Raw genomic sequence first — 19,295 nt, 5'->3', positions numbered from 1 at the left:
GAACTCGAGCTGGCATCTCCCGGAAGTCTTCCGGTGAGCGCGGTTCCGCCCAGGGGCGACCAAGGACAGGGCGCTCATTGGCTGCCGTAACCGAGCTCGGAGAGGCTGGGGAAGGCTGATTGGCAGTTGTGGTGGTTCTGGGCTCTCTTTCCCCGCCTCCCGCCCCCAGGGCCCCGCCCACCCCCTCCCCTCCCGCCAATCGGCTCGCGGCCCACGGCCTCATGGGTAGTTTGGGCGTGGCTCCGAGCCGGGCTGGGAAACTTGGCGCCGGCTTGGGCTGGGGCGGGGCCCGGGCGAGCTCGCAGCCTGAGGGCGGCTCGAGCTGGCACCGCGGCTAGAGTTCTGGATTCCCTACCCACGTTTGCAGGCCCTGAGCGCGCGCCCTCCCACGACAGGTGGACTTGCATCCGGATTTATGAGCGGGCTGGGACGGGACGCGCACCGCGGAGTGACTTCTGGTGGTTGCAGTCACGTGGGTGTCCGCGGTCCCTGGGCGCTTTCCGTGTGCCCGCCGGGGGCCGGGACCGGGGCACAGGCTGCGGTAGGGAGGCCTCGGGGCGGCTGCTTCTCTAGCCCCCCCTCCCCCCCCCCCCGGAGCCCGGGGCCTCGACTGAGAAAGTGCTTGCCCTGGAGGAGAGCGTGAGGTCGCTCCGCCTGACTCTACGGCCTTCGCGGCCACGCTCACCGTCCGCCGTGGCCGCGGGAAGCGTTGCGGCGACACAGCAGACCCCTCCTCAGGGCCTGGAATTCCTGCCGCGCCGCGCGTGGCTTCAGCTTTAAGGCTTGATTCTATCTTCGAAGGACCAACTCTTCGTGTAAAGCCTGTGCCCCGTGCTTGGGGACAGTTTTTCAATAACGTCCTTAGGAGTGACGCTCTGGGATTGGTGCCTGCGTTAGAAGTGCCGTTTGAACGTGTGTGATTTTGAGCAAATTCCTTGACTTCTCCGAGCCTCAGTTTTGCATCTCCGAATGGAAGTAATCTGGTACTTGAAGGGTTTTGTGAAGATTAAACGTAGAGCTGTGAGAACACAAGTGCTTGATCAATGTGAGCTGCTGTTCCCGTCTTCCCAGTTGTACTTTGTATAGGGCCCTTAAAACGTTTGCTCTTCATGTCACCATTATTTGTTCTTGCCTGCCCTATTAGACTGAGCTTAAAACCCAAACTGTCAGCGCACAAAAGTGTTGGGCAAATGTAAAGTCAAGAAGTTCCTTGGAAAACTTTTTAAAAAGCACTCTTTCTTTTGTTTGCTTCCTTTTTTTTTTTTTTTTCTTTTTACTCTAAAAGGCTCTTTTGAGACAGGAATTCTCAAACTTGCGGAAGCTGAGATCCTAGGGGGAAGAATAAACACTTCTTTTGTTCTCTATGGTAATCAAGAAGGCCCCACCATTCCCCTTTCTACTTGACAACTTTGGGCAAGGTTCATCTTTTTTTTTTTTTTTTTAATTTAAAGATTTTACTTCTTTATTCACGAGAGAATGGGCAGAGGGAGAAGTAGACTCCATGCAGGGAGCCAGCTGCTAGACTCAATCCCAGGGACTCCAGGATCAGGCCCTGGGCATGAAGGCAGGCACTCAACCCCCGAGCCACCCAGGCAGTCCTTGCAAGTTTCACCTTAAATTTGGGTCCCTGGCCTCTTTTTTCTCAAACCATTTATTTTAGAAAAGTTGTAAATCCCAATCTTTCTCTACACCGCCCCCCCCCCCCCGGCTTTTTTTGGCATTCTGAAGTCTTTAATAACAAGCTCTGTAACAGCTAAGTTATCCAGCACAATTACGGCCGAAATTTTTGATTTGATTAGCATCAATTCTTGTGGAGATTTATTTTTTTTGTATATATTTTTTTATTGGAGTTCTATATGCCAACATACAGCATAACACCCAGTGCTCATCTCATCAAGTGCCCCCCTCAGTGCCCGTCACCCTCTCTAGCCCCTTTTTAAATGTATATGAATCTTCTTTAAGCCTTCTGTCAATTTTTTTTTTTTCCTTCTGTCAATTTGAAGGCCAGTCTTTCTCATGGCTGAGGAACCATCCTTTTGAAATGTAATCCTCTGAAAGATAGTATTCCTATTTCCTAATGTCTATGGAAGGGTAGGAACCCAACATCAATGGGCACCTTGCTCCAACGGCAAAACTACAACCTGTAAGCTTACTTTTCCTTTCAGTAAGACCAGTCCCCACACACAGCTGGCCCTTACTGCAGCTCTTTTTTCTTTTTTTTTTTGTAAAGATTTTATTTATTTATTTGAGAGAAAGAGAGCAAACATGAGTAGAGGGAAGAGGGAGAAGGGGGAAGCAGTCTCCCTGCTGAGCAGGGAGCCCATTGTGGGACCCCAGGTCCCCAGGATCATGACCTGAGCCTAAGGCAGACTCTTAACCAACTCAGCCAGCTAGGCAAGCCCCTTACTGCAGTTCTTAATAACTCTCCAGCCACTTGTTTCATTAGAGTTGAATTTCCTATTTCAGTAGTCTTTAAGTCTTTCTTTCCTGTTTAACTATGCCTGGTGTAAACTCTTTGATAATGAAAATTTTATGTTCTACTTTTTTTGTTTCTTCTCGATTACAGTGGTGTTTCATTTCTTCACTGCTGCTGAGAAGGCCTTCTCACATGTCCTCTGATATCTAGAGATAAACCAATTTGGACTCAAAAGCTTAGAACTTTGTGAAGCAGTAGCTTCAGTAGTGAAGCTACTATTTTAAATTCCTTGCAGAAGGTAGTGTGATGTGTATGATGTGGAAAGGGTAGTATATTTTTTTGAGGGAATCCTGACTGAAGTGCATTTATCTTATGGAAGTGGCACCAGAAAATAACAGACCTGTCCCATTTTCTATTATTATGAAAGGGGCATGAGAAAAATGTAATTTTCAAAGAACAAGCTGGCTTAGAATATAATTACCCTCTCAAGGGATGCTAAATGTGGTTAAGGAGAGAAGCTAGAGGAAGTGAGAGAGGTCAGGGCTGCAAATGGAAAGACATCTGCAATGGTAGGTAGTGTGGAGAAGTGTTCCTTAAACTACAGGAAATGGAGTTTCCATTTAAGATGGGAGTAAGATGCAATAGGATTGAGTTGGAATGAAATGAAAGGTGGTTGGGAAAAAAAGAAGGCAGTAGGGAGAGTGGAGTTAATTGGGAGTCCAAACCAGGAAAGGAAACTAGTGGTTTGAGAAGCTTGACAGATGCATTGACTACTTGGATCAGAGTTCATGTTACTTAAGGAAACTAGAAGATTTAGGGAAGGGGTTTGACAGGCTAGCCTTTCTCACTTCCCCTTCTCAACAATATGCAAGCATAAACATAAGTTGAATGCATTATTATGGTGGCATTTAATGCCACTCATAGGTTCTTCCTCATGGACTACCAGAGGCTAAGAATATGGAGTTCAGAGTGATGATCCTTAGTTTTTCATTTTTTTTCTTTTCTCTGACTTTTCTTATGTCAACACTGCTCCCTTATTCTCTTTTTCTGAACTTTTTCTCATTTTCTTATGTAGAAGTGGGGTGGAAGAAGGTGGGTTTAGGATATGAGAGTTGGAATGTGAGAAAGAAAATAAGACTAAAATGGTAAGTTAAAAGAGAAGAAAACTTTACTCCTAAATTTATGCAAAACTCAGACTGGGAATGGCGTGTGAAAGTACTGTACAAATAAAATGAAATGGAATCAAGTGCACTTATGTCTTTATCAGATCCCGTTGTGATAACATAGAAGAAAAACAAAGTCTCGAATTATCCTGAAAAGGACCAAGATAAAAGAACACTTGATGAGTAATGGGTGTTATACTATATGTTGCCAAATAGAACTTCAATTAAAAATATATATATATATGTAAAATAAAAAGAAACAAGTGAAAGAATAAAGAATAAACTCTGTTATATCCAAAAGAAAAAAAAAAAGAGCACTTGATGAAATCAGACATGAGCATAAGCCATCAACAGGATCTTCCAGGTCTGCTGCTAGTAGGAAGAAAATGATGAATGCTCTTTCCTGGAACCTGTTAGCATGGGAGGATTCCCAATTGTCAGGGTTAGGGGAGGGAGCATTTCTTCTTGGAGGCTTCCTACTAGACAGACTCTGCCTGTGCCAGGCTGGTCCTCCCAAGGGCCCTCACCATGGCTCCCTTCATTTCCTTGTTTCGAAAACTATAGATGATGGGGTTGCACATGGGGGTGATGATGGTGTAGAGGAGGGAGAAAGGCTTGTCTTTGTCAGGGCCATGTGTGCTGCGAGGGTTCATGTAAGAGAACATGGCAGAGGTGTAGAAAAAGATGACCACAGTCAGATGGGAGGCACAAGTAGAGAAGGTCTTCCCTCGACCTGAGGAGGAGGCTCTGCCAAGGATGGAGGCCAGGATGCGGGCATAGGAGATGACAATGAGCACCATGGGGCTGAGCAGCACCACGACGGCATCAGCAAAGATTGTCCTGAGACTAAACTGGGGGTCTCCACAAGACAGGGCAATCACTATGGGGGCCTCACAGAAGAAGTTCTCTATGTGGTTGTCTCTACAGAAGGGACCACGAAATGTCATATAATCCAGCAGAATCCCATTGATCAGCCCAAAGAACCAGGCAGTACTCACCAGCTTCACACAGACCTGCCGGCTCATGATCTGGGCATAGCTGAGCGGGTGGCAGATAGCAACATAACGGTCATAGGCCATAAAGGCCAAGAGGATGCACTCAGCAACACCTACACCAAAAACCAGATACATCTGGGTCAAGCAAGAGGCAAAGGAGACAATGTGGTTCTTGACCACCAGGTGGATCAGCATCTGTGGGATAGTGGTGGTGATGAAGCAGACATCCAGGAAGGACAGGTGGCCAAGGAAGAAGTACATGGGGCTGTTGAGCCTGGGGTCTGTCCAGGTGATGAAGATGATGAGGCCATTCATGGCCATGGCAAGGCTGTAGAGGGCTAGGAAGAGAGCAAAGAGTAATGCCCGAGTGGAAGAGGAGCTCTGCTCAAAGCCCACGAGGATGAACTCTGTCACTGTGCTGCCATTCCTTAGGTCCACTGTCTTGGACCTGCTTGAGGAGGGAGGACAAGAAAGCACAGGTGAGATAGTTTGTAGGGAATGTAAGGTACTCACTTGAGCCCAGAGACCCAGCTATAAAAGACAATGAGTGGTGGTCAATGTTTTGAACATTAGGAAAAGATGTAATTGACAATGTTGTGGGGCAGTGAGGATACCAGGGTCACCTATCAAAAACAGGAAGCGATAGTTATACTTTATTCTGATTTGGGCAGGCCTCAAATGAAGTACCACATCTGCCCCAGGGCTGTAAACACTGAGGATTAGCCACTCTCCAAAATGTGTTCAGAGGTGCAAGGCTAAGATGGTTGGACCTGGAACCCATGGCAATGAGGAAAAGTTTAAGAAAGTGAGGAATGGAGTATTTGAGGGAACAGCATGCTGGCTGTTAGCTTATAGAAGATCATATTTGGGAGATGTTTAGACACATTTTCCTAGAAGAAAAAAAGTGCTCAGCCTTACTGTATGTATTTAAAATGATGAATGGGTTGAGGTTTCAGAGGAAACAATAACATTCTCCCCTTCAGCATTGCCCCTTAGGTGAGAATGATTTGCAAATCTCTGGAAACAGCCATGCTTACCAGTCATCTACCATCTATCCAGACTCCGTCTCCCAGTGGTTGGTGCTGCTGCATCCACCACCCATGCTGTGCATGCGGGAGATGGGGCCTAGTTCTGAGCTCTTGCATGCTTTCTTAATGAAGGCAGTTTCCTACAGAGGTTGGAATACAGGGCTATGCACCGTTGGGTGAAAAGGATGCAACCGTTGCCGTGAGACAAGGGAAGGTATGAGTGGAGCACAAATTCAGCATTTCTGGAATGGACCTTCAGAAAACTTTGACTTGTCCGTTTGCTTCCAGGATAAGTCTTGTTCTTTTCCCATCATCAGAGAATGAGCATTCAGGATTCTCATGTCTTTTCTCATTATTGCAACTTTTAGGAAGTCATCATATTCATGCTTATTTTTTTATTTTTTATTATTTTTTAATAAATTTATTTTTTATTGGTGTTCAATTTGCCAACATACAGAATAACACCCAGTGCTCATCCCGTCAAGTGCCCCCCTCAGTGCCCGTCACCCATTCACCCCCACCCCCCGCCCTCCTCCCCTTCCACCACCCCTAGTTCGGTTCCCAGAGTTAGGAGTCTTTATGTTCTGTCTCCCTTTCTGATATTTCCCACACATTTCTTCTCCCTTCCCTTTTATTCCCTTTCACTATTATTTATATTCCCCAAATGAATAGAAGATATAATGTTTGTCCTTCTCTGATTGACTCATTTCACTCAGCATAATACCCTCCAGTTCCATCCACGTTGAAGCAAATGGTGGGTATTATTACTCATATTCATGTTTAATCTCTCTTGCACTTTTCATCTTGTCTCAGAGTTAGGATTCTAGAGAGATCCCTTCCACTCTTAGATCCTTATAGATGGTTAGTATTTTCCTTCTTACCCTTCAGTTCTGCCAACCACTCTTCTTCGTTTTCTTTTCTCTCAGGCCTTTCCCCACACGTTCTTACTCTACCCGTATGTTAGTCTTTCCCCCTCCTTTTTGCACTTCCATTTCTCACTGTTTTCTTCTCCCTCTCCCTTTCTCATATTTGGTGTGGGTGTCTGCCATTCAGTGACCTCTGGTTGGACTCCCCTTCCTTCTCTGTCTCTTTAAATATCTCATGTTGCCTATCTTAATTTTAGAAGAGACTTACCCCGTTACTGCCATTCTTTTCTGCTTTGGATTCCCTCTAGGTGATTTCCTGATACGTCAAGGCAGTAGGCCATTCCCATCTGTACTTTGGGATGTTCCCCTAGAACTTGTCTCTAGAACTCCTCTTCAGGACTGAGAGAGGGCAGGGAGGGTCTAGAGCAATATTTAACCCGAGAAGTGGCTTGGGATCATGGGACCAGTGGACATGTTGTGGCTGAGGTCAGAGTCTGGGCAATGAAGGCAGTGAGCTATGCTCCAGACAAGCCTGGGACCTGCCCAAGAAGACACTGAAGCTCAACCTAAGAAGGCCGTAGGATCCATAGGATTATATAAATGCTTATTTTGGTTCATTGTGCCAGAAAGAATACCTGCTGATAAGTGGCATCTAGAGGGGTTAATCAGCCAAGCATTTGTATAAATAAATAGGACAAGGACTTGAAAATCACATCCTACCTCATTCTGTGGCTTGGATGGTGATGATGTTTATCACTGAATCACTGCAGCAAATAATAGAGAAAATCTCATGGTGTCTGAAGAAGAACTGGTCCACGGAGGATGGTCTGACCTGCTGGTCCACTCTGGAAGATAGTTGTGGTGGTACCTTGTCAGTTCTTCAACATCCATAATATAGATGATGAGTGTTTACTTAAATAATACTACTACGTTACATTATGTACTGCACTTTAACTGTCACATATTCCACTTGTTAAATCAGCGTACTTGCTCCACTTTTTCATACTATATGTTTGGACCTTCTCGGGACTTTTAATTCTATCCCAGTGCTGAGTTTTAGCACCCTGACTTGAAAATCACATGTCCTCTTAATTGTCACTTGAAGAATAACCAGCAGGAATATAAGAAAACATTATCACCTTTAGCTGTAGACAACCCCTTATTCTGTAATATAAAACAGGTCCTTGTAGTTGTTTCCAAAAAAGAACTTTCTGAAACTAGACATCAGAAATTGTTGCTCTGTGGCCTAAAACTAATGGTGAACCTCTAAAATATCATTTTATTAGTGGTCTTAATAATGGCTGTAGAAATATGTAAATTGATGTCTGTTTTTAGAAAGGTGTATATATACTTGTGAGATTTCTCTGTTAAACCAGAAGAGGATTATGGGATTTCTTCTGCCAAGGGTATAGATATAAAATACATAACTGTCTATGACCCCTTAGGTTTCTTGTTTAAAGAGTCTAGGGTGTGTAATCTCATTTAAATTCATACTAGTTTAATAAATATTTCACACATGCCATGACTTTTTATTGTAATTTAATTATTTAATTTAATCTAATTGAAGAACCTCTGGTAAGTTATGTTGGCAATGCAGTTGAGCAGTTTGGCAAGGAGAGAGGAATAGGGAGGAAGTTTTCAGCTGTGGGTCCAGATTGGCTTCAGAATGATTAATTACACATACTGTTCTGATTCCTTTTAGAACTACTTGCAAGCAAGATACAACTTTACAAAAATTCCAAGAGCCTCTCTGCAGAGCAGTGATTTGTGTTGGAGGAGCAGCCAATAGGATGGTGGAAGTAGGACTATTTATGTGTCTTACCTCTTATGGTTAATCATAGACTTAATGGGGTAAGAATACAATGCTAGATACTGTTAGGGGTGGGTAGGGAAGGAATAAGTTCTTCCATATTCCCGATGTTTCCTTTCTATGTATGATAACATAACATTCTTGACCTTTCTTTCATCATTCACATGCTCCCATGGGGAGTGGAGTGGCTTACTGAATTCATGATTCGAGAAGGAGAAACAAAGCACGAGTTTTCTGTCCCTTTCTTGAGGTCAATTTCCCCTTGGGAGTGAGTGGCCTTCTCCAGAGCAGACTCTACCCCTGGTTAGGGAGACTTTGTGGTTGTACAGTCGTGTCAGTTACAGGGGAATAGGTTTGTCTGTTTCATTCTCTGCTTCTGGATTAGGAAACCCAATGTCTGCTTTGTTAAAATAAAGGTGCTGTTTTAGCCTTCACCTGCAACCTGTCTCATTGCTCAGATGATTCAGAACCAGGTAGGAAGAGCAGTGTTATTTGCTGGACCCCTCAAAATCCCTAATGGTATTAGCAGTACATAATCACATATATGGAAATAAAATTCAAAGAAAGAAATGTGATAGAGCTTTGGTTAAAATGACAAGAAACCATGAGTGACAATGATGTCTGAGATGATCCTGAGAGGGAAAGTTCTGCTGTTACACATATGCTGAATGCTCAAAGCACAATGCTGATGAGTTAAGGAAAAGAAAAGTATATTCCATGATCACAGGAACACAAAGAACAAAGACTGCTATCGTAGAATAGCCTGGTGGGATAATGTCTCATTAAAATGTTAAGATTCTGATTCTTGTTATAACTACTGAAGAGGAGTAGGACACTATTGAATACATTTGACAGCCACAATGTTCCTGTTTCCTAAAATGCTATGATAATGGAATGATAATATAACACAGCACCGTATTGGAGAGTATGCCTGCATTAGGAATGGGGTTGGTTCACTTAATTTGCAAATGAGCTTATTAGCATTCTTAAAATCATGTGTATATATATATATTTTTTTTTTTAAATAAAATCATGTATATTTTTAGAAAGCTTCAGCTCCTGTGAGGCTTGGCTATCTTCTAGCAGGTAGATAAATAAACATATAAATAAAATGTGTAAATACATACAATGTGGCTCTAGTAATTTCAAATCTAACAAAGCTTGAAATCTGGTTTCTCTAAGCCCTTCTTTTTTGGATGAAATTCATACTTTCATGACCTTAAAACCAAAAATCATTATTTTTTCTGAGCAGAAAAACTTTGTGGTGGATATATATATATATATATTCTGAAGTTCAAGGAGCCCCAGGAGTGAGAAGACATGATTCAGGGTGTCCATGCATCTCAGAGATGTTGTGCCAAAACGTGTGTGCATGACAGCATTTTTCTTGGAGAGCTCATAGGCTAATCAACTTCTCAACAGCAACTGGAACCCAGAGAGGGTAAGAATCTTGTCATCTAGATATTTGAAGTCACTAAGACTTCTCTTCTTTAGACTGAAAGTGAAAGTTTTCTGTCATCTTGCTACATTGTTTATTTCCTCAAAAGTGTCTCCAAGGAGAGTGGCTGAGACATGGTTGAGCACTCAACTCTTACCACTAGTAGCCACTTAATATTATATTATCACTAAGAGGTCTCAAAAAAAAGTCCACACAAACATTTTATTACTTGCTTGAGTTTTGGCTTCCAGCCCTTATGTTGGAGGGCTCCTAGCTCCTGCTGGGGTTGACCACATGGTAAGTTTTTTCCCCCCCCCCCCGTGGGTCACTTAGTGTCCTAGGGCCTAAAATGCTAAAAGGAAGTGAAAATCCTCCTGTTGCTATCCCCCACACCTATAGACAAATCTTGACCTCATAATAAAGCGGAATTATCAGACCTAAGAATATACAGAATAGGGTTGGGGTGGGTAGGAGGGTGCAAGAAGATACCTAATTAAATAGCATATTTATGATATAAGTTCAGAAAATGACATTCTAAATTACCACGGAAGCGGTACTTCTGAACCACCAGATATTACCTAGAGAGAATGCCAATATTTTTATATTGGGAGAGGAAGGAGGAGGTGGCAGATATATATATAAAAAAAAAGGAGCTTCAGTGCAGTTGAGGTAGTTTGCTGAGGGAAAACCTCTATGGTGATCAGTGGTTTTGTTTCATTCAAGTTTAGGACAAGCAGAAATGGTAGTTAGAGGAATTTTCTGTCCCACAGGGCTTTTAAACAATGATACAAGTGCCTCAGGGGTGTAGTTTCCTGCCCTGTAGGTTTTTGAGACTATTTCAATGAAAGTTCCAGTATGTCAGGTCTGGTTTAGACTTGGTCCAGTACAAAGACAAAGGATAGACACCAGCCTGCATAGTTATCAGTGTACCCAGGAGGATCCATGGTTCCTCCTCCTAACCTCCTTTCTTATTTAATGGTATTATTTGGACTCTTAGTAACCTAAATCAAAAACCACAAAGTCGCCTTCCACTCTCCTCTTTGTAACCTCCATAATATATTAAGTCCCAATAATATTCAATTTTCCCTACTCTCCTACAGACACCCTGAATTCCAGCCACAGCTCACATTCCCCCACAAACACCATAGTTTCTTGACCTCCAGGTCTCTGTGTAAACTAGTCCCTCTTTCTGGAATACACATTTTCTCTATTTGACAAAACCCTGCTTTTACAAGACCAACCTCAAGTCCTGCATCCATGAGTGACGCCTTCAACTACTCTTGCCCAGGTTGGCCCATAGGAATTTACATTTTTTCCTGCATCTTCTAGAGTAAACACTGATCACATGCTATAACATCTTCCTCTCTCTACTATAAGCTCTTTAACCACAGAGATTTTGCATCCTAATCTCTGGGAAGACTGCCTAGCACATAGCAGTCTTCAATGTACATTCACCAAAAGAATTGTAGAATAAATGACCACCTGAGTTCCAACTTTCTACATTATTTAATGCCGCCATTGATATCAACTTAGAAATATATTTCTATAAACATTTTTCCTATAATATGAGGAAAAACATACTTGTCCAATGGCTGTTGTGAAGGTTAAGAGGAAATTTATTCATTCAGTCAAAAATGTGTGTGCGTGTGTGTGTGTGTGTGTAAACATGTATATACATAAATCACACAGAACAGTATTTGTAGTAAGACAAATCTAAAGTCTCCTCACCTACGCCTGGATAAACAAAAAATATTAGCTAAGGCATTTACAGTTTTAAATGTCAGTAATGCTCCAAATGCCTGAAGCCTTTTAAAAATTGATTCCACAAAGTAAAAAATGTATTTCTAAGCATTGTTAAGTTCCGGCAGAGCATGCAGTATGGTTGAAGGTAGAGATATTTTACAATTTAACTGTACTATGATATAGTTAAGAGCTCCACTAGGGCTTCAATAAAATATGTGGTATCTGGAATGATTCTAAGGAGCTTAGAGAAGAATGAGAGAAAAGTGAGAGATTGTGAGAGAGAGAAGAAGGGAGAGAAACGTGTATCGATACAATAGAAGAGAAAAAGGGGGAAAGACAGAAGGATTCCTAGACAAACAAATAGATGAACTTAAAAAGAGAATACTTATATATTTAGATACTCAACAAATATCTGGAACCTGGTATCTCACCTTATAGAGAAGCAGTGAGGCTAAGGGGCTAAGGACGGGGACTTTGGAGGCAAGCATACCTGAAATTCAATCTTGGCGTTGTCACTTATAATGTGCAGTTGGCTAGCTGAGTCACAAGTTTTTTCTCCTATAAAATAAGGATTAGCTAAATAACATGTAACTAGAGGTTGCCATGTATTGCACATTAAAAAAACATTAGATGTGATCTCTGTTTCTTCTCCCTCTCTCTGTGGTTTCCCTTCACATGTGGAAGGACTACTGTAAACATCCGGCCAGCTTCCCACATGCAGAAACAAGAGAAAGGAGGATCTCAATATTCCTAATGGTTCCTGCCTCTCTCTGTCAGAAGGATCTTTCCATCTAACTCAGTTTTCCCCCCAAATATTTGAGTCCCATTTACTCTTAATCTGGCTTACAGAAACATTGCAAAAACATCAGCCTCAAGCTCTGGAGCACAATCACTAAGAGAGGATCATCCATGAGTCAATTCTCAACCTCTCTTTCTCCAGGGAACAAGAAAGCAAAATACCAGGTAAGTAGAAAATACCAACATGCACAAACACCAAGAGGAAGGGTTGAGAGAAGAAAGAAATGAGAAAAAGTAGTCCTAGACATAGTGGAGAGATCCCACCCACACCAGACAAAAAAGGAGAAAAGTTAAAGCCAAAGAGAGAACTAGAGACACTGCAATAGAGAGAAGGAACTAGGAAAAGTTTTCACATGTCATAAGATGGTGTATATGTGGAAAAGTTAGGAACAGGTGACCCTGCAGGGAAGGGACAGAGAGAAGCTCATCAGGAGACAGAGAACTAAGGACCCAAATCATGGCACAGAATAAATGAGGAGAAAAGCCAAAGGTGGAAAAAGAGACTGAGAGGGTGACTAGGCAGGCTAGGCATAGCTCCCTGGTCATTTGGAATCAGAATCAAATAGCCAGGTATTAAGGTACTGCTCCCTCAAGTTCTGGAAATGAAAGACTGAGCTTCTGGATTGTCTCCCTCTCTGCATCAGTTACAGACGGGTCTTTGCAAACCAGACTGGCCCCACCAGACACATGCAAGGCATGTGCCCCTCATCCAGAGGCATGAGCATTGCTGGGCAGATTCTGAGAGCCTGATGGAAACTCAGGGGGGTGATTCAGAGAACAGAGTAGTCGGGAGAGAATTAGAAAAGCAGAGACGGAGGTAGGCAACTAGAGAGGGAGAAATGGACAAGCTGGAGGTTAATGGAGTCTCCTTCATGGCCTCCATGTGCAGACCCTTGGTGGCATCTGAACACAGGTGGTCACTGAGGGAACCAGGGGGATTAATCTCTGAAGGATGCCAACCAAGTCAGGGTCAGCTTTCAGTGCAGAAGTGAGCACGTTCACTGACCTTCTCCATGGGCTTTGGTAAATGAAGGCGATGACATTGGCTGTGCTGATCTCAGGCCCGGAAGAGGGATCCACAGTCACAGAGTGAGGGTGCAGTGAATTCTGCTCCAAACCAGAAGCTTGTTTATAGGGCAAGGAGTATATGCACACAGGCAGGTGTGAGATTCTAACCGGTTACTGTGGGGGAGCCAAGTATAATAAGGCCAACAACTATCTTCTGTGAGGTATTACCATTCTAACTGGATCCCTAGGGACAGTCCAATAGCAGTTGATTTCAAGGCTCCCTTGTGAGGCTATGTCCATGGCTGGTGGTAAGTAAGGTGTAGTAGAATAGTCTCAGGTTTTCCAAGGGAAGTTCTGGTCCATTTATCAGATACCTTGATAGACAAAGGGGCCTGGCAAGTATCATTATCCCCATGTCTTCAGTTTCAAAAATGGGAGCCCTTTAACTCTGGTCTGTCAATTTTATTTTGAAATTATTTTCTAGCTAGGATTTCTGATGATGTAGGCAGCGCTCCCTTTGTCCCCAGTGAAATACTTTTTCATACCATTATGCTGCATTCAACACAATGATAACCATTGTGTTGGTTGAGTACCCATTCTGCTCCAGTCAACTTCTTCAATGATGTCGATAGGGTGGTAAACACACAGTCACATGCTCTCCTTGATAACATGCTCCCCTACTAACCAGCATCCTCTACCACTCCCTGATCACACTTCCTTCCTTCAGATCTGAAGAACCATTTTTCTCCTGATCCACCCACTGCTCTTCTAAAATCCAGCCTGCTCAGCACTGAATTAGATTCTGCATCACCTAAAAAAACCCCGCAGTTATCCTCACATCCCCTCAATCATCTAAAGCTCTTCTTTGTACTCCTGGAGACCCTAGACTCCTATAAAATTTATTCATTCTAAATGTGTAGGATGGCTTTTTCTCTCCACTCCACCATATACCCCCAGCACCATTTTCAAATTAAAAACTAATTTATTTCTTTGGGACATTTCTGTAACATAACTCAGGATGGAGGAAGGCATGTTTTTAAAGCATAAAGCACAAAAGTTAAGCTTCAGGATATTGATCTTTGCAGCACAAGATATCTGAGATTCCTTCAGATTTCCATCAAAAAATTCTCAGAAAAAAACCAATTTGTCAACCTTTTATTTTTTTTATTTTTATCTTTTTAAATTTTATTATTTATGATAGTCACAGAGAGAGAGAGGCAGAGACACAGGCAGAGGGAGAAGCAGACTCCATGCACCGGGAGCCCGATGTGGGACTCGATCCCGGGTCTCCAGGATCGCGCCCTGGGCCAAAGGCAGGCGCTAAACCGCTGCGCCACCCAGGGATCCCCTGTCAACCTTTTAAAAAATAGCTATTTTTATAACCATTAATTGATATGCTAAGAAGAAAGCTTGCTGGTCTACTCATTTCCTTATAACCTCTTGTCTACAACATTTTATTGACAGAATTCCAACCCAAGCATGATACGCAATTCAACTTCGGGTGACAAAATATTTATAGATGACCCTGGGACAACTAAGGGTAAGAAGCACAGCCCTTTGGGCAGCAGACATCTGCATAAAACTTTAATTCCCCCAAAACTTAACAACTAAAAGCCTACTGTTGACTGGAAGCCTTACTGATCACATAAATAGTTGATCAACACATATTTTGTGTTATATGTATTATATATTGTATTGGCACAATAAAGCAAGCTAGAGGAAAGGAAATTTTATTATGAAAATCACTAGGAAGAGGAAATACATTTGGAGCACTGTACTGTACAAAATCCATGTGTAAGTGATTTTTCATAGTTCAGACCCGTGTTGTTCAAGGGTCACTTGTAAATCAAAAAAAGAGATGTCCAAAAGTGGTATAATTTCCAGAGCCATTAGAGCAAGGAGTTGTTAACTCTACTGATGCTATGTGACATAAGTCTGTGTATATTTCCATTTGTTTAGATTTTCTCTAGAGACTGTCCATGAATCATATGCATCTTTCCATGAAGGATTGCCTGTTGTCATTAGGGTTATTCCTATGTACTTTACATTTTGGATACTATTTAAGTGGCATCATAAAATTTTAATTTTCTTGTATGTTTGTGGGTATAAAGAATGCAATTCAGTTTTTGTATATCGATTTTGTGCCCAGTAACCTTGTTAAGATCTACCAATTTTAGTGTATTATCTGTACATTCTTTTAGTTTTTCTATGAAGACCACCATACATCATCTGTAAATGATGACAGTTTTGCTTTTTTATTTCCAGTTCTTATACCAATTATCTATTTTCCTTGCTTTATTGTACTTTCTAGATCTTCCATATAATCTTAAGTATGTATATACATACACAATGGAATATCTCTCAGTCATCAAAAAGAATGACGTCTTAAAAAAAAAAGAATGACGTCTTGCCACTGGCAACAATGTGGATAGAACTAGAGGGAAATAAGTGAGTCAGAGAAGACAGATACCATATGATCTCACTCATAATGTGGAAGTTAAGAAAGAAAAGAGATGAACATATGGAAAGGAGGAAAAGAAAAAAGGAAAGGGAGACAAACCATTAAGGACTCTTTACTTTAGAGAACACAGTGAGGGTTGATGGAGGGAGAAGGTGGGGATGAGCTAGATGGATGGTAGGTATTATTATAATTTTAAAAATATTTTATTTATTTATTTGACAGTGAGAGAGGGAGAGCACAAGCAGAGTGAGTGGGAGAGGGAGAGGCAGGCTCCCCACTAATCAGGGAGCACAATCAGGAGCTCAACCTCAAGACCCCAGGATCACCACCCAAAATGAAGGTAGATGTTTAACCTCTGAGCTACCTAGGCACACTGGATGATAGATAGGTATTTAAGAAGGCACTTGTCATGAGGACTGGATATTGTATGTAAGTGAGGAATCACTGAATTCTACTCCAGAAACCAGCAACCAATATTGCACTCTATTTTAACCAAGTAAAGCTTAAGTGAAAAAAAAAAAAAAACCTACTATATTGAATAAAAGTAGGGTAATGGCTCCCCAGGCTTATTTATGATCTCAAGGTAATTTTAATGTTTCACTTTTGGGGGAGGATATTTGCTGCTAAGTTCTGGTGTATAATGATTTTAATAGCTTAAGGAACTTCATTTCTATTCCAGGTCTGCTGAGAAGTGTTGTTTTTTATAAAATTATAAATAGGCATAAATGTTTAATAAAACAGATGACTTTCCTACCTCTACCGAGATTGCAGTGTGATATTTCTTCATTTGTCCTTTAATGTAGTGATTTACATAATTCATTTTCTGATGTGAAGTAAACTCTGAATTAGTACTGGAACAAACTCAACTTTGTTCATGACATAAGGTATTATATTTTTAATACATGTAGGAGACCGTTTTTTTTTTTTGAGACCTTTTTTTAAAGAATTTTGCAAGTATGTTTGAGAGTGAGATTAGTTTATTTTGTCTTTAACAAGTTTTGGTATTGAAATTATCATTTAAAGAGTTGAGGCGTTTCCCTCTTTTTCCAGTTATCTAAAATTAGATTACTTTTCCTTGGTTGGTAGTATTTGCCTCAAAATCCTATGTCTGGTCCTTTATTTATAGAAATATTATATAAATATTTTGTCAACTTTTTATTTGAATTCTATTAGTGAACATATATGTAAGTTTGGTTTCAGGTGTAGAATTTAGTGATTCATCTGACATATAACACCCAGTGCTCATCACCACAAGTGCTCTCCTTATTATGCATCCCTCATCTAGCTTATCCCTTTCCACCTCCCTCCATGAATGCTGTTTGTTCTCTATCATTAAAAGTCCCTTATGGGAGACAGAACATGAGAGACTCCTAGCTCTGGGAAACGAACAAAGGGTGGTAGAAAGGGAGGTGGGCTGGGGGTGGGGGTGACTGGGTGACGGGCACTGAGGGGGGCACTTGATGGGATGAGCACTGGGTGTTATTCTATATGTTGGCAAATTGAACACCAATAAAAAAATAAAAAGCTGGTATAAAAAAAAAGTCCCTTATGGTCTGCTTCCCTCTCTCTTTTTCCTTCTTTCCCCATGTTCATCTGTTTTTGCTCTTAAATTCCACATGAGTGAAATCACATAGCATTTGTCTTTCTCTGACTTATTTTGCTTAGCATAATACTCTCTAGCTCCATCCATGTCATTGTAAATGGCAAGATTTGTTCTTTTTGATGGCTGAGTAATATATATATATATATATATATATATATATATATATATATAGTAATTTATAGTAATTTCCACTACATATATATATGACATATATGTAACTTTACATAACCACTTAATATATTACCACACACCACATATTCTTTACCCATTCAAGATTCAATGGGCATGTGGACTCTTTTCATAGTTTGGCTATTGATAATAATGCTGGTATAAACATTGGGGTGCATGCACCCTCTCAAATCAGTACTTTTGTATCCTTTGGATAAATATGTAGTAGTGCACTTGGTGGGTCATAGGGTAGTTATAATTTTACCTTTTCCAGGAGCTTCCATAAGAGAACTGCAAAAATGAATATTGCGACTTCATCAAGATATAAAGCTCCACACAGTGAAGGAAACAATCAATAAAACTAAAAGACACCCTACGGAATGGGAGAAGATATTTGCAAATGATGTATCTGATGAAGGCTTAGTAATCAAAATCTAGAAATATATTTTAAAAAATTTTAAGTTCCAGTATAGTTAACAGACAGTGTTATATTAGTTTCAGGTGTACCATATGTGATTTAGGTGCATCAAGGACTGAAGGTACCGTATAGTGATACATCACCCAGTGCTCATTATGACAAATGCACTCCTTAAAGCCCATTGCCTATTTTACCCATCACTCCACCCACCTCCCCTGTGGTAAGCATCAGTTTGTTGTCTGTACTGAGTCTATTTCTTGATTTGCCTGTCTCCTTTTTTACTTATGCTTTTAAATCTTTGCTTTTTTTTTTTTGTTGTTTCTTAAATGCCACCTATGAGTGAAAGGATATAGCATTTGTCTTTCTCTGATTAACTTATTTTCTTAGCATTGTAATCTCTATCTCCATCCATGTTGTTGCAGGTGGCAAGATTTCATTCTTTCTTATGGCAGAATAATATTCTGTTGTGTATATATACCATACCTTTTTTTGTTTTCATTTTTTAATATATTTTTAAAATTGAAGCTCTATTTGCCAACATATAGTATAACACCCAGTGCTCATCCCATCAAATTCCCCCCTTAGTGCCCATCACCCAGTCACCCCGTCTCCGCACCTGCCTCCCCTTCCACTACCCCTTGTTCGTTTCCCAGATTTAGGAGTCTCTCATGTTTTGTCACCCTCTCTAATTTTTCCCACTCCTTTTCGATCCATCTGTCGGTGGACACCAAGGCTCCTTCCACAGTTTGGCTATTGTGGACATTGCTGCTATAAACATTGGGGTGCAGGTGTCCTGCCATTTCACTGCATCTGTACCTTTGGGATAAATACCCAGTAGTGCAATTGCTGGGTCATAGGGTAGCTCTATTTTTAACTCTTTGAGGAACCTCCACACAGTTTTCCAGAGTGGCTGTACCAGTTCACATTCCCACCAAGAGTGCAAGAGGGCTCCCCTTTCTCCACATCCTCTCCAACATTTGTTGTTTCCTGTCTTGTTAATTTTAGCCATTCTCACTGGTGTGAGGTGTATACCACATCTTCTTCATGCATTCGTCTCTTCATGGACACTTGAGATGCTTCCATAATTTGGGCTCTTATAAATAATGCTGATATAAACATGTATTATCCTTGCATGTATATTCCGTACAATGCATTATCTGTATGAATTAGTGCTTTTGTCCTTTTTGATAAATACCCAGTGGTTGGATTACTGGATGGTAGTTCTAATTTTAACTTTTGGAGGTAATTCATTTTGTTTTCAATGGCCAGTGCACTAGTTTGCATTCCCACCAAAAGTGCAAGGGGGTTCCTTTTTCTCAACATCCTCCCCACACTTGTTGTTTCTCTTGTTTTGATGTTAGCCATTCTGACAGGTGTGGC

At 41.4% G+C, this 19,295-nt stretch overlaps 1 protein-coding gene and 2 long non-coding RNA genes across 4 annotated transcripts in view; 1 reads left to right on the top strand and 2 right to left on the bottom strand.

Moving 5' to 3' along the window:
* The first annotated feature begins 221 nt into the window (after positions 1–221).
* On the top strand, positions 222–16,273 carry LOC140617184 (uncharacterized). Of its 2 annotated transcripts, none has more exons than XR_012017395.1 (6): positions 222–1,045; positions 8,171–8,267; positions 9,531–9,719; positions 12,309–12,422; positions 14,730–14,805; positions 15,949–16,273. It is a non-coding gene; the product is annotated as an uncharacterized lncRNA (long non-coding RNA). The 2 variants fall into 2 exon arrangements; XR_012017394.1 differs by having other exon boundaries at positions 8,171–8,319.
* Positions 861–5,118, bottom strand: LOC140617183 (olfactory receptor 10AD1-like). Its single transcript, XM_072798153.1, has one exon. The coding sequence runs from the start codon at positions 4,893–4,895 to the stop codon at positions 4,059–4,061; it is 837 nt and encodes a 278-aa protein (XP_072654254.1). The 5' UTR covers positions 4,896–5,118; the 3' UTR covers positions 861–4,058.
* Positions 6,148–19,295, bottom strand: part of LOC140617185 (uncharacterized) — a 62,093-nt gene continuing 48,945 nt past the window's right edge. Inside the window, exon 3 of the long non-coding RNA XR_012017396.1 lies at positions 6,148–7,313. This is a non-coding gene — a long non-coding RNA (uncharacterized lncRNA). The remainder of the gene's footprint in view (positions 7,314–19,295) is intronic.

Source organism: Canis lupus, chromosome 25 (assembly GCF_048164855.1).
Source record: "Canis lupus baileyi chromosome 25, mCanLup2.hap1, whole genome shotgun sequence".
Lineage (NCBI taxonomy): Eukaryota > Metazoa > Chordata > Mammalia > Carnivora > Canidae > Canis > Canis lupus.
Note: the sequence above shows the minus strand (reverse complement) of the source record. Positions and strands in the feature narration are given on the sequence as shown.